Raw genomic sequence first — 14,904 nt, forward strand, 5'->3', positions numbered from 1 at the left:
AGAAGAGTCACACCACACATTGCTGCTTTTGGGGAGGGGGGGGGGGCGTTATGCCTGCACATTGCTGTTTGGGGAGAGGGAAGGATGTCACAATAAAAAACAGTTAGCCTCCTTTTTTTTGTATTCTAAAATACTGTAAAATTTAAGGTGCGAGTAGCTAATAATGATCATTAAAAGTTGTAAATTACTAACTCTTTACTAGATTGTGAAAAATATTTTTGGTAGGTGTGCCTGAGGTTTAATTTTTGTTCCCTGAGGAGCCCTAAGGCTAAAAGACTGCTTTATAAGATAAGGAAAAGTTAAGATTCATGGAAAAACTGTAATATAGAGTGAACTAAGGAAGCTGGTTAGTATAGGACTGGAATGCTATAGATCTTTCATAACAAACTTTCACACTGACTGCAGTTCCTTCAAGGAAAATTGCTCACCATTAGTGCAGTCCTGAGGAGCAAGGAAAAGCTTCCAGCTTCCAGTCAGGTGTCTCAGGGACCTGAGAGATTGTAGCTTGTTGTTTACTGGTGACAGAACAGTAAATGTGAGTCCAACATATTTGAGAATGCGGTGGAATTGTGCATTGTTTAGAGTCAATGCAGTCAACTGGGGAAATGACGAGAAGGAAATTGTTCCATGTCTCAGGAACCGTGTGGCGTCCTGAGATAAGAAGTAGCTTGTTCGCTATGAGTATAAATGCAGGAAATGTGCTACACTCATGTTTCCTTTGTCACAACCGAAGTGCACCAGGGATGTAGACAAACTCACTCAGTCAGCCACTGACACATACTCACATTGTCGGTCCTTGCATGACTGAATCAGACCTACCTGTCATAGATTCCTACCTTGGATATGGGTAACATCACGGTTCATCAGAACATTACGTGTTACACGGAGCCGAAGAACATGACCTGCTTTACAACACTACCAGACAATTTTGTTGGTAAGAGAATCATTTCTATTAGAGATTGTAAGGTTGATCACACAGCTTCTAGTATCTCTAGAGATATGCGATTCAGGCTTCAGATTTATTATAACCATGTTAGTTCTTGGGACCGACCCTATTGTATAAAACATGAATTATAATATGACCGAAAATAAATGGGACCAAGTTCCTGTAACTCTATGGACGGATCTGGCCTGTACTAGTCTAGAATTCACTATATGTTCATATGTATCCATACGTGTCCTACTTTAATTCGCTAACAACACTTCCTGCAGCTGTGATTTTCAATATATTTTTTTATTGGAAATGTATTTTTTTCTTGAGTAATGATTAATGTAATTATATATTTTAACATTACCATAATTGTAGTAATTCTCTATGTAACTTTTTTACATGACTTAGACCAGATTCACATGACCGTCTTCGCGCGGGTATTTGCAATACGCAGTGAATAGAAACTATTGATTTCAATAGGTTTGTTCACAAGGGTGTGTTTTGCTTGCACAATTCCGTCATGTAAAGAAAATGCAGCACGTTCTATGCTCCTGCGCATTTGGCATATGAAAGTAATTAGGCTTATTAGCAATTTCAATATACGGGACTGTGGCTGCGAGTTTTTTTGCATGTGCGAATGCGCACATTTTGTGCATTCAAAAGGTACTGCAAACAAATGGTTTCATGTGCAAATAGGCAACGCCGATGTGCAAAAATGCGGTGTGAATGTGTGTGTAAATGTACTTGCTCCTGTGTGAAGCCAACCTCAGTACATTGCTTCAACTTACATTAGGAAACCCACCTGGTTGCAATGTACAGTACTTATACAACACATGATTTACCTGAATCTTTAGTGTATATATACATAAAACACATAAGACTGCCTGCACACAGGTGTATTTGTGCTGCAGGATCTGGAGCGGGTGTGCGCCACCGGATCCTGCAGCGAATACTGCCCATAACATGCTATGTAAAAGTGCTTTTTCCTGCCCACAAGCGGAAATCCCTGCCCACTGCGATTTTTTTCCACTTGCAGGTTGAAAATCGCAGCATGTTTTTTTCTGGTGCGGGCCTCGTACAGACAACTTCTATTGATGTCAATGGAAGCCGCCCGTCTCGCGGCCATTCCATAGTGAGCAGTGCAGTTTGTCTGCGGGATCCATGTCATCGCCTAGCGACGGTGCGTCAGACTCTGTACTATGCATGTGCGCGGTGTGACGGCTGGCACATCCGCGCTGTTGAAGCCACCTGCACACGAAGCCAGCGGACAGGTACGCAGGAGTCACCACCAGGGCACAGGGTTGGATTCCGCTGCAAGATCTCACAGCTGAAATCAGACCTATTCGTGTGCGGGTGGCCAAAAAAGGAGGTACAAATAAACACTATAAACTGCACCCTGAAAGCATTTACCTCATTAGAATATTACCCTATGAAATATACAATATTTTTGTGATGGTCCCACTTTTTATGCACATGCAGCATAAACAGACAGTTTAGTAGTATTACATATTGTATAGTTGATTTTCTATTTTATACTATATAGTTGATTTTATGCTTTTCAATACTTTATACGATAGCACATGACCGCTGCCGCAAATCGGAGGCTGCAGCATCACCCCTGGCATCAGAACTCATATCCTGGACACCATGATGCCAGGCGTTTGGGGGCATGATGCTGCGCCCTCTGATTGGCCGCAGTGGCCATGTGCTTCCACCTGGCTATCTACTCAGTGAGTATGATCAAATTTTTTATTTTATAATGGGCCCAGCTGCTGGAAAAGTTTTTATGGTCTTGATAAAACCCCTTTAACTAATATATTAGTAGTTGAGTTTATAGCTATTATGTACAGTAATATAGTCATTTTGGAGAAATTCTCTTTAGAAGACATTAGGACAGCTTTACATGGCTGAGAAAATTGTGTGAGATTTGCGCATTGCAAGATGTGCAAATATGAACACCATTTACAATTTTTTTTCCCGCATGGCACTGTGGTGCGATGCTATACGAGAAACAAGTCACAGCATGTTCTATCTGGCTGCATGATCTTGCATCACAGCCCCATTGTTTTCAATAAGGCCGGTGACAGCGGCTCGCAATATTGCTGCGTCTTTTTAATGCAAATGTCAATAGGACTTTTTAATGTTAAAAATGCATTGCACAAAAATCGCAAGTTTTTAACATTAGAAAGTCTTATCGACATTCGAGTTAAAAAAAACTCCATACAAGCCTTGTAACAATTCCTAGTCGTTGTTACAATGCTTGTATAAAGAGTCTAACATTGACTTGCAGGAATGGTCCCTTCCAATAGGTGAAGCAATACCTCTGCAGCGCCATCTGCCTTTTCTGTTTTTACATGACAATGCCTTGTATCCACTGGGCTTTCACATGGATGACGAACGGGGCGGGATTCAGGGCTCGATATCGCCCTCACCAGTGTAAAGTTAGCATGAGGTGTTCTTGTACTAACCTGAAGATATTCAAGGAATCTCAGCTTCTCTACAGCTTGCCTGCAGTCCTTTTATCAATCAGAGCCTTTGACTAAGTAGCCACAATTCAGACTTCTTTAAGGGCCAACTGTATTTTGCTGACTATTTTGCAGCAGACTGCCCTGGAATTTATATCCTCTAAGGACCTACAAGTATATTATAAAGAATACTTTCCCTTGCTGCAGCAATTTTGGCAATATGCATGTATTAGGGAGTTGCTTTCTACTGTGGAATGCAGGATATTGTAGTAGTGTATGATCTTGTATTGTTCTGTGATGCATTTGTTAACCTTTAGCACCATTATTTTGTGATTCTTTTTAAACAGGATGCTTTATATGAGTGTGGTTTGTATTGGAGGAAGAGATGGCATTAAATAAAGTACTTGTGTTAAAACCTAGAATTCTTGCCTCAGGAGAGCAAGTTCCCATAATGTTATCACATGGAATGACAGACATTTACCTGATGACGATGGCCAATACAGTGGAGTGGCCCAGAGTCCTCCAGAATGGCCACACAATCATTGTCCTGTCACAGCTGCCTGTGTGCTTCAAGGAGGCAAAGGAGGTGCCTTACATCAGAGAAAGCTTGTTTCTCCCCTTCCTAAGCTAAAAGATTGGCAACAGCTGGCTGCTAATTGGCTGTATGTTATGTCCCCACTGATTGGTCAGAGGGTGTGGTTGGAGTTCAGAGTGGGAAACGACTCAGTTTACCTCTATGCTGAGGGGGAGGAGAGAAGAGAAAGTGCGGGAAGAAGGCAGGAGTGAAAGAGTCAGAGCAGTCTTTAGCAGTCAGTCTGCATAGGAGGTCGTCAGAGGAGGATGTGCAGGGAGGAGGTCTGCAGTACGAGCAGCTGAAGCAAGTGTTTCTCTGCAGGAAAGCCAGGATTCACCAGCTCCCTAGTCTTAACAACATTGTAGAGGAGTAAGGTTCAAAGCCAGGGGTAGTAAAGCGACCATTTTAGCTCTAGGTTATCAAAATTGGGGTTAGGCCGGCTGTACACGACAGGGTCAGACTTCGGATGCAGGATCCCGCATCAGAATCTAAACCCTGTGCCTGACTGGTGACCCCACTAACCTGTCATTTCTTTGCGTGTGTAGGCGGCCTTCTGTACTGTGGATGATCCAGCTGGCGAGCTGCCGTACATGTGCAGTTTAGATTTTCCCGCACCGTCGCCAGGTGGTGACACGGGTCCCGTGACCTTTCTGCAGTGTTAATTGTGGAAGGGCAGCGAGTTGGACGGCTTCCATTGACTTCAATCGCAACCATCAGTGCGGTGCCCGCACAAAAATAGAACAAGCATTGCTTAGTCACAGCTAGAGTCTGCCAGTGCACTTTTGGCTGCGTAATTGGTTGCTGCTTAGCTTTTGCATGCATACGGCACTTTATCTTCTGGAATTTTGAGCCGGATCTGTGACGGAGGTTCTGACGTAGATGTCAAACTGGCGTTACACTAGCATGGTCGATATCTCTATATACAGGAGATGTATACTCCCTGTATATAGTGATATGAACTATACCAGTATAATCTGGGTATTTCCTGTTTTTGTCCCGTATGCGTTATCACGACTGTATAATGGGAGAAAAACACATTTGTCTGTTTAATTCAGCCCTTAGGGTGCCTTCATACTGGCAAGAAAATTGTGCAGGATTTGTGCGTTCTGGGATGTTTTCATGTATGGTGCCACGATGCAATGCTATGCAGGAAACACATTGCACCATGTTCTATCTTCCTGCGATATTGCCCATTGTTCTTAATGGGGCCAGTGGCAGCATCGCCGGCCCCAATGAAAGCAATGGGAGAACTCCGCGATCCTCTGCTGCGGCTGTTACAACCGCGATGGAGATACTTTTCATCACATGAATATGCTTTGTATCCGCAGGGCTTTAACATGGTGGCAAGGGCGATATTGGCCCGATATCTCCCTCGCCAGTGTGAAGGAGCACTCATGGTGGTTTCTGATGACTGTATGCACAATTGTGCGTGCCTCAGCTCAACATATTTGTGACGTGAACAAGGTTTAATAAGGTAGATTTGCAAGCGTATCGTCACATAGTACTGTACGTTTTGCGCATACAGGGTCAGTTCACGCACGTGAGACACCCCTTTTGTGGTTTAAAAGGATATTTATCCTAATAAGGTCCAGGTATGTGTTTTTTTTTTTTCCAGTGGAATTGCACAGCGTATCACACATTTGCACGCATTTTAAGTCTTCTTGAGACATCTATAGGGACCTTTGCTGCTCAATACACAGGAAAATAGAGCAGGTCCTATCTTATTGCTCGCGCAAAACCCATTTATGAGAACAAACCCGTTAGTATCAATGAATTCTATTCTCTGCGCATTCCGAGCGTATAATTTACGGGTGCAAAAATACGATCATCTGAAACCGCCGTTACTCATTGATTTCACTACACATAAATAGCCCTGCGCTGCCAGGTGCAGTATGTGGAGTGTCATCATGAAAAACATCCTGTCTTTTGTTCAAAATGTGGGAAGTTATATATCTTTTAGAACTTGGTGTTGGCTTTGAGGTCACGGAATCCTCAACCCACACAGTCCTAGCTGAGTAATTTGCAATAAGAGCGGTTATAGAGATTTATTGGCTTTTCAGTGACAGTATATTCTGCTTTGTGGAGTGAACAGAAAACCTTAGTTATATTGTTAAGATTATTTGTCCCAAAGGCCTAGGGGTTAATCATTGGGAAAGGGACACCAAATATAGCCAAGGCCTGAGTGGGCCCAAGCCAGTAATGTTTTCTACAGAAACATGTCCTAACCATAGTAGTTATAAACATCACAGTGGCATGCATCCCAATCGTCCCAAATTCTGTATGACAGTCCCGGATTTGGGACGCTGTCCCACAGTCGCAGTCAGCATGTCCTGCCCCCTCTCCCACCTCCTCAGTCATACATTAGAAAGGGTAGACAGGTAATCTGCCAGACAGATTCCTGGTGGGCTGGTCAGTCAGTGAGGCCGGCCCTCACAGCACAGTACAAACTGCACTGATAATACTTGATGGACAATAAAGCTGATGACAAACTGCTATACTTTGGCCTCCATTTTACATCCGTAATACAGAAGTGTATGTCTGCTGATCTTAACTCTGAGCTTCATAAATTCCTATGATGATTGGTTTTCGGGGGCCAAAATACGGCACTAGAGAATAGGACTAAAAACTGGCAGTGGAAATGGCGCAACACCCCAGGTTAAAGCATGCAGTTATTGAACAAAGGTGTGGAAAACTTCTTTTATTTAATAAAACATCTGATCAGTATATGAAAACATGTTTTGGGGATAACCCCTTCATCAGTGTAGCTGGTGTTTAAAATATACAAGCAATTGATGGGTCCCAACAAAGGTTAATAATGAGATCCCGTTTGCCTGTGTGGTGAGGGTCAGCCAGGGCAGGGCATGAGAAATATGGCACTATCATCAGCGTTAAGCTAAGACCACACTGGCCAAGCCAAACCTACTGCTGCAGCTAATGGACACATGATTACTGGCAGAATCATGTGGCTATTGGCTGCTGTGAATAGTTCTGGGACGAGTTGTAGTTTCTACTGGTACCATTTTAGCTCTATATGTGACTTTTTGATCAGTTTTTATTGTATTTCTTGGCTTGCAAATGACAAAAAATCAGCAATTCTGGCCCTTCTTTTCCCATTTTTTTCCTTTTCTTTGCTTTTTTGGCATTATAAAGAATATGTTAACTTCATTTATTGGGTCTAGACGTTTATGGAGATATTGACATTTTTTTTTTTCTTTTTTTACCACTTCTGCATATGGGAGCATTCAGCTTAATTTATCTGAATGCTCCTATAGGAAACCATTGGTTCTAATAGCTGCGTGTATTTAAGCACATGTTTTTTGCGTGCCCAGCTCCCCGTGTGAAAGACGCCTAATGAATACCCTTTTAAAAATGTATTTCCATCATCGCATTCAATGACCCATAACAGTTATATTTCCTCGCCAACTAAGCTTTGTTAGGTATTGTTTATTGCAGGACAGGTTGCAGTTTTAGTACCATTTTAGGCTATATGCAACTTCTTGATCCCTTTTTATTGTGTTTTTTAGGAAGCGGATAAATAGCAATTGTGGCACTTTTTTGCACCATTCGCGGTGTGATAGAACAAATATAATACTTATAGTGCAGATCTTTATGAACGCAGCGGCACCTTATGTGTCCTTTTTTTTCACAAAAAGGGAGTTTTGTAAAGACGAATTAAAAAAACAGGGTGTGGCTTCGTATAAAAGAGGAGTGGCCTACCCTAAAAATTTGGTGCTGCGTGCCACTGCACTTGTCCTCTTTTTGTTGCTCCAAAGTTGGGAGGTATGCAGTGGGCACCTCAGCAGCATGAAACACATTTCTGAAGATGTTGCAGTGGTGCTCCACTATTGGGGTAGATCCATACAGGACGGCGGCAACGCGACCGTGACGTCAGTGGAAACTGAGAGTCTGCATGTTTTTGCCCAAAACTACCTCTTTCAGCCTAAAAAATGCACGGCCATTACAACCAATCACACGGGTCTGCAAGTGAAACTTGTCCCAATATCGCGCTTGCCAACGTGCATTTCACAGGCGGATGTCAGGTGTTTTTCATTCAAAATTGTGTGTCAGAGGATCACAAGTATTTCTCATTGATTTCAATAGGAAACATCACATTACACGGCTTGCAGGTGCATGCAATGTCCTTATAGATCCCATTGAAAACAGTAGGCGAGCCATTCCGAGAGAACACTGAAAAATAGGATATGCAGCAATTTTTAAACCTCGCAGCATTGCTGTGAGGAAAAAACTAATTTATGTGAATAACTTCATTCAAAAGAATAAAGTTCATATTCGCGGGAGTTTTGTGCATCTTGCATCGCACAAAACACGGATGAGATTCACATTTGTGTGTATGTAGCTTTAGGGTAAGGATTTGCAGGTTTAGGCTTCCTCTACACTTGCGAGCGTGATATCGCGCTCGTGAACGTGCAAGGTACCCACGTATGCAAGGCGTTTTTCTGTCAAAAACACCTTTCATCACTTCTAGGAAATTGTGATCTTCAGCTGTGGTGGAGGATTGACAAGTGTCTCCCATTGTTCTCAATAGCAAACCTCGCATAGCACTCTGTGTTTTACAGTCCCATTGAAAACCATGGGTGATGCATTCAGAGGAATTTGAAAGGTGAGAACATGCCACGATTTTTTTCCTGCATCGCAGTGCGGGAAAACATTGTTCATGTATATGACTCCATTCAAAAAAATGGGGTTTATATTTGTGCGATTTTGAAAGCAGCCTTAGGGTAAGACAACACAAAAAGGCATGGATTGTAAAATAGCTGTGTGGTTTTACAGATAAATATCAGTTTTATCCACAAAACCACGTGGCCATTAACCACTTAGTGACCACCCTATAGTGTTTTTACGTCCTGCAGCTGCAGGACGTGTATGGAGGGGGTAGCGCCGCTATCTCCCTCCATACAGCGTGGGCGTCAGCTGTTTATTACAGCTGACACCCACGGGCAATAGCTCGGCCATTCGGCCGATTGCGGCTATTAACCCTTTAAATGCCGCTGTCAATTCTGACAGCGGCATTTAAATCCCCCGAACGCAGTTTGGGGGTCCCGCACAGCCCCCCCGCTGTGAGATCGGGGGATCCGTGCAGGTGTCATGGCAGCGGGGGGCCTAATGAATGGCCCCAGGGCTGCCTTAGCAGACTGCCTATCAAGCTATCCACACAGGGTGGCTTGATAGACTGCCTGTAAAAAAGCAGTATGACGTAATGCTATAGCATTACGTCATACTGCAGGAGCGATCAAAGCATTGCATGTTAAAGTCCCCCAGGGGGACTTCAAAGTAAAGTAAAAAACAAGATCAATAAAGTTTTTTAAATTGTAAAAAAAAAAAAGTTATAAAAGTTTAAGTCACCCCCCTTTTGCCATATCAATTACTAAAAATCTAAATCATAAAATAAAAATATGTATTTGGTATCACCGCGTCTGTAAAAGTCCGATCTATCAAAGTAGTGCATTATTTTTCCTGCATGGTGAACGTCGTCCGAAAAAAAAATAAAGAATGCCAGAAATACACTTTTTTAGTTACCCTGTTTTCCAGATAAAATGCAATAAAAAGCGATCAAAAAGTCGTATGTATTCCAAATTAATACTATCGGAAACTACAGGACATCCTGCAAAAATTGAGCCCTTGCTCAACTACGTCGACAGAAAAATAAAAAAATTATTGCGCGCACAAAATGACCGCAGAAAATAATTGAAGAAAATTAAATATCTTAAAAAAAAAATACAAGTACTACAGCAAAAAAAAACAACTATATAAGTTTGGTATCGTAACAATCGTACCGACCCATAGAATAAAAATATCAGGTCGTTTTGTTGCAGTTTGTGCGCCGTAGAAACAGGATGCACCGAAAGGTGGTGGAATGTCGTTTTTTTCCATTTCTCTCCGCTAAGAGTTTTTAAAAAGTTTTTCAGTACATTATATGGTACAATAAATAGTGCCATTGAAAAATACGACTCATCCCGCAAAAAACAAGCCCTCATACAGCGACGTTGATGGATAAATAAAGGAGCTACGATTTTTTAAAAGGGAGTAGGAAAAAACAAAAATTGAAAAAAGCAAAAAAGCCCAGTCACTAAGGGGTTAATTATCAACAAACAGGTAATTTTGAAAACTACAAAGCACATGGACTTGCATGCCTCGTGGTTTTTTGCCACACCCTGTCCTGGCCACCCGAAGGCTACTATTTGGGTCCGTACCCTAACTTCCTCAGCATATTCAATAGTCCTGACTCTGTAGCTTGAGAACTCTGGCTTGAGCATGTGCAGGTGGTGGTGGTGGTGGGGGTCACATTGATCCTAATACCATAATACAGGTCAGAAGGGTTTTGATTTGGCGCTTTACAGGGCACCACTGTAGTCTCACATCTGTACTACAGTCTGTCTTATACTAGTCTGGCAGTCATTACCCATCGTGATATCCCTAACTTGCTTCTGGAGCCTCCCCATTCTTCAGTTTCAGGGTGGGTTCTAGACCAGTGGGGCGGAGTTGGGATTCACACACTGACTCTCAGCTCTATTTCTGTAGATGCAGCTACTCCTCTGTATTCCCTCAGTGCAGCTACTCTGCTCCTCATAGGATTCACTTCTGTCCTGCTTTACTGCAAACCAGCACTTAATCCCAATAGTCCAAACAAAACACTCTCTCTATCTGGTCTGGACCGCCATGAAGACTTCGAGCCATGACTCGTCTCTGCACGCTCTTCCCACCCTGCCGATACTTCTAATGCTTTTCTCATTTCTGCCTACACAATAGTAATAATTCCCCCACTGTGCACACCACAAAATGTTTATGCCCCCAACTGTCCCCAGAGTAAATAGCCACCTCTGTTATCCAATGGTAATAATCCACCACTGTAATAAGCCTTGCTCTGTTGCACCTACTGTAAGAAATCGCCCCACTTTGTGCCCCTTACAGTAATAAGCTCCATTTTGTGCCAGTCAGTGTACTAAGCTCTTCTCTGCTTGTTCGACAGTAATAAGACCACTCTCTGTGCCAGCTTTTTCCTGACTGCTCTCTTATTTCTTCTTTACAGATCTCTGTACTGAAGCTGTACTGTAACTTTCTTTAATACCCTTTCTATCATCCATCGTGACGTACATCCCTGCAGTTAGCATGAAAAGTCCTGCATCCCTGCAGCCTGCTGATAGGTGCCGGAACCTGGGAGTAGGACATAGGGAGTGGGAGTTAGGATGCACACTGGCAAGGTGTGGTTCATGATGGATGGCAGAAGAGGTTATTGAAGAAAGTAACAGTACAGCTTCAGGATTGAAGTCTTTAACCCATTCCCTTCACACATATACCTATATACGTCCTAACAGCACATACCCTGTGGAGCTAGGACATTTATAACTGTCCACAACTGGATGGAGTGCGCATGGGAGCCAAACCTGCTCCACACATAGCCCCGCCTGCCACAGCCATAATTGGAGAAATCTCTGATTGTGGCTATTAACACTTTAAATGTCCTGCTCAATCTGAATTTAAATGTCCTAAATGCCCCTCCCCTCCTGCTGTAATACTATTACAGGGCTGCCATGATCTTTTGACTATTAGGGATGTCTGTGACACATGAGGAATAGACAGCCTGCTAAAATACAGCAAAATACAATATCATAGTATTCCATTAGGGTACGTTTACGTGAGATAGAAATGCGGCAGAATTCTCACAATGGCAAATTCCGAAGCATTTCCGCATCCAAAACGTTCAATATCCATAGCATCAAAACGGATTTTGACTCTGAATTAGCTGCATATCACTTGAGCTGTGGCGCTGCACACATTAGAGGTTGCTGGGCACCGCATGAAAGGCTGCATAATGCAAATAATTGGGAGGTGAGGGGAAGTGCTGTATCTGCCGATTTTGTCACTGTTTTGGATGGGAAAATGCTGTTGGTTTTGCTGCAGGACTTTTGGCTGTGGAAACTCTGCAGCATTTCTGCTCTGTGTCAACATATCCTTATAGTGTATAAGAGATCTAGCGGTTGCAAGTTCAAGTCCACCAAGGGAAGGGGTGTACCTAAAGGCTCAGGGGCCCAGGTGCAAAAGTTCAGCTCGGGCCCCCCTGGGGATTTTTTAACCCTCGCCCCGTACCGATACCTGAGGGCCAATGTCCACGTGCGGATTTTAGTTATAAAATCTGTGCGTGGCACCCGCACGGGAGATCTGTGCATTTTGCTGTCCATAGGGATGCATTAGCATCGGTAGGGCAGCTAAAAGCATGCAGATGGGATTCCTTTCCGGCGTGCAGGTCACACTCACAGGAAGAAATCGCAGCATGCTCTATTTTCCTGTGAATCTGCCACACAGACAGTTCCCGCGGCTTCCATTGAAGCCTATGGAAGCCGTTCATATCTGTGGCACAGCTGCAGCTGTTTTCGTGCTGCGCCGTGACAGAGCCGAAGATTTTTTTAAAAATTGGTGCGCATACACGCAGCACGCTGCCGGCGTGCCGAGCACGTCCGCCGACCGGAAGAAAGACGATCTGGCTTGCATAAAGGAGAGCCCCGCAGCGTCCGGAGAGGTAAGTGTAATATATTTTCCCTCTCCATGTCCGCGGGCATGTACGGATTTCACTGCGGGATTCAGCAGTGAAATCCGTGCGTGTAAGTGGGCATGAGGCCTAAGAGAGAGAGATTGATAGATACATAGATGGATAGATACATAGATATGAGAGAGATTCAGAGATAGATAGCTATGAGAGAGATATGAGATAGATATGAGAGAGAGAGATATGTCCTCTCTGCAAGTCCTTCCTCCTCCATTCTCCTACTCTCGTCTATAGCTCGTGCTGTCGGACGGACCGCACTAAGCATGCAGCTACCGACAGTGCAAACTGAAAGTGTACCTGTATATGGTGGAGGGCGGCCTCTGGGCCCCCTCAAGCGCAGGGGCCAGGTCGCCGTTGCGACCCCGGCGCCCCCTGCCGGTACGCCTATGACATGGGGTACTTCTACCAGAAATAAACATACTCCGTACATACATAGATCTGCATACATATATACATACACAGGAGTGCCTTTTATTACGGGGAGCGAGGCTAGAGATTGTGAATAATTTCCCTGATCCTAATTTATTAGTAGATCTCAGGATTTGGGATTCTCAGAAAGCTGTGACAGGATTGTGATTGTTAGACATGACCATTCTCTCTATGTAGATAAAGATAGTTATTACTGCAACACTCCCAGAAGCTGAAAATATTGTATGTTGATATCATAACTCTATGGAAAACCAGTAACTGGTTTCAAAGCCCTCAAAATATAATCTAAATCCAGAAAAGCAAATGAATTCAAATGAGCATTCTGTAATGTTTCCATAGACTTATATTGACCAGACATATGTAAAAAATTGTCAATTTGGCATACATTTGATTTCAGTGCCATGCTACCATTAGAGACTGACCACACAATAAATATGGGGCCGCAAGGCAGGAGGGCCCAGGGTCAAATCACCCAGCCACCTCAGCCCTATTTACAGAACCTTTATCCATTGAATCATTGCCTGACAGTGAAAATTTGATTACATACACTGACACTGGCCGGAGCACTCCGTTCACTATTCACTCTTTCCCACCTCTAGGCTTAGGGCTCATGTCCACAGGCAGGTTTGAATTGCGGAATCACTTGATCCGCAGTTCAAGATGCCCATAGGGAGACATGGGCGTGTGCAGCTTAATTAAAGCATGCTGGTTTGTTTTGCGGACCTTCTGGTCCAGAAAACAAATCGTAGCATGCTCTATTTTGCCGTGGATCCCGAAGTTATTAGTTTAACTCAAGGGTGAGATTTATGATCCACCCGCCATATAATAAATGCTGGTTAACCATCCTCTTCACAAATAATGACATTTAGAAAGTGTGATGCAATTGCTTGCCAAAATTATGTCTGGTTTATTAAACGAAGTCTCTTATATATCTCTTATATATTAGGAGCATCAAAGCTTTTCCAGCCGGTATTTTGCATTCTAATAGGGTTTCATACAATTCCACCAAGGTTCAACTATGTTCAGTAAGATTAAAGAGGTGCACTTTGGCACTATACAACCCACCAAAGATGATGATATCTAGAATACTGAGTCACAAAATCTACAATGAGATCGGCAATTTCACAGAATATGCAATAATGTACCCATCACTATAATTTATCCAGCAGGTGGCTGAGCAATTGGGAAAAATTTAGGATAAGTGGACTTGAGTATAATACCAATGTAAAGTGATTTTCACTATTGTTTATACATGGAAACTATAATTGAGTGATCTATGTGTCATTCCATTTTTATAATTAACTCTCAGGGCAAGTTCCCTTTCCTATTCCTTCAAAGGGTATATATTTTGGAAGGTTATTCTGTCATTCAATAATGTGTCAGCAGGCGTTAGCCTTTTAGTCTCTGATAAATATTCTAAATATAGTTGGGTTCCCCTGAAGTGAAGAGAGTTTATGGCTGTTTAGAAAGTGTTGAATTTGTAGGTATTGATAATAATCTGAGGGGTCAAATGGTGCTGAGACACTAGTTGTTCAAAGGATTTAAGTGATTCACCTTGTCATAATTGTGACATAGAGGTAATACCTAATGAGATCCACTTGGAAATGTTCACAGAGGGGATAGTGTATTGGAGCAGTTCCAATGTGATATATTCTGTTTGAAGAAGTCTTTGAGATTTTGTGTGGTTATGGAATATTTTCCATGTTGAATAAATTTGGATTAATGGAGAGAGATAAGTTGGTAAATGTAGTTGCCACAAGGGGAGTATGAGCAAAAATTTAATTGAAACTGGGGCTGCCAAATGATTATCAACATGGACCCAGTGTTTCTGGGACTCAGATCCCCACCATGAGGCTAGCTGTGATACATGTGTAGCTAAGTAAGGATCATAAATATCTGAGAGGTTCAGTCCTCCTACCCACCTATCTTTTGTAAGCATATT

The 14,904-nt window shown here is 42.8% G+C and overlaps 1 protein-coding gene across 1 annotated transcript in view; it reads left to right on the plus strand.

Moving 5' to 3' along the window:
* The first annotated feature begins 730 nt into the window (after window positions 1-730).
* MYCT1 (MYC target 1) overlaps window positions 731-14,904 on the plus strand; it is a 65,602-nt gene continuing 51,428 nt past the window's right edge. Inside the window, exon 1 of the mRNA XM_066595962.1 lies at window positions 731-934. Coding sequence (XP_066452059.1) covers window positions 844-934 — 91 coding nt within the window. The 5' untranslated portion in view covers window positions 731-843. The remainder of the gene's footprint in view (window positions 935-14,904) is intronic.

This window comes from Eleutherodactylus coqui, chromosome 3 (assembly GCF_035609145.1).
Source record: "Eleutherodactylus coqui strain aEleCoq1 chromosome 3, aEleCoq1.hap1, whole genome shotgun sequence".
NCBI classification, from domain to species: domain Eukaryota; kingdom Metazoa; phylum Chordata; class Amphibia; order Anura; family Eleutherodactylidae; genus Eleutherodactylus; species Eleutherodactylus coqui.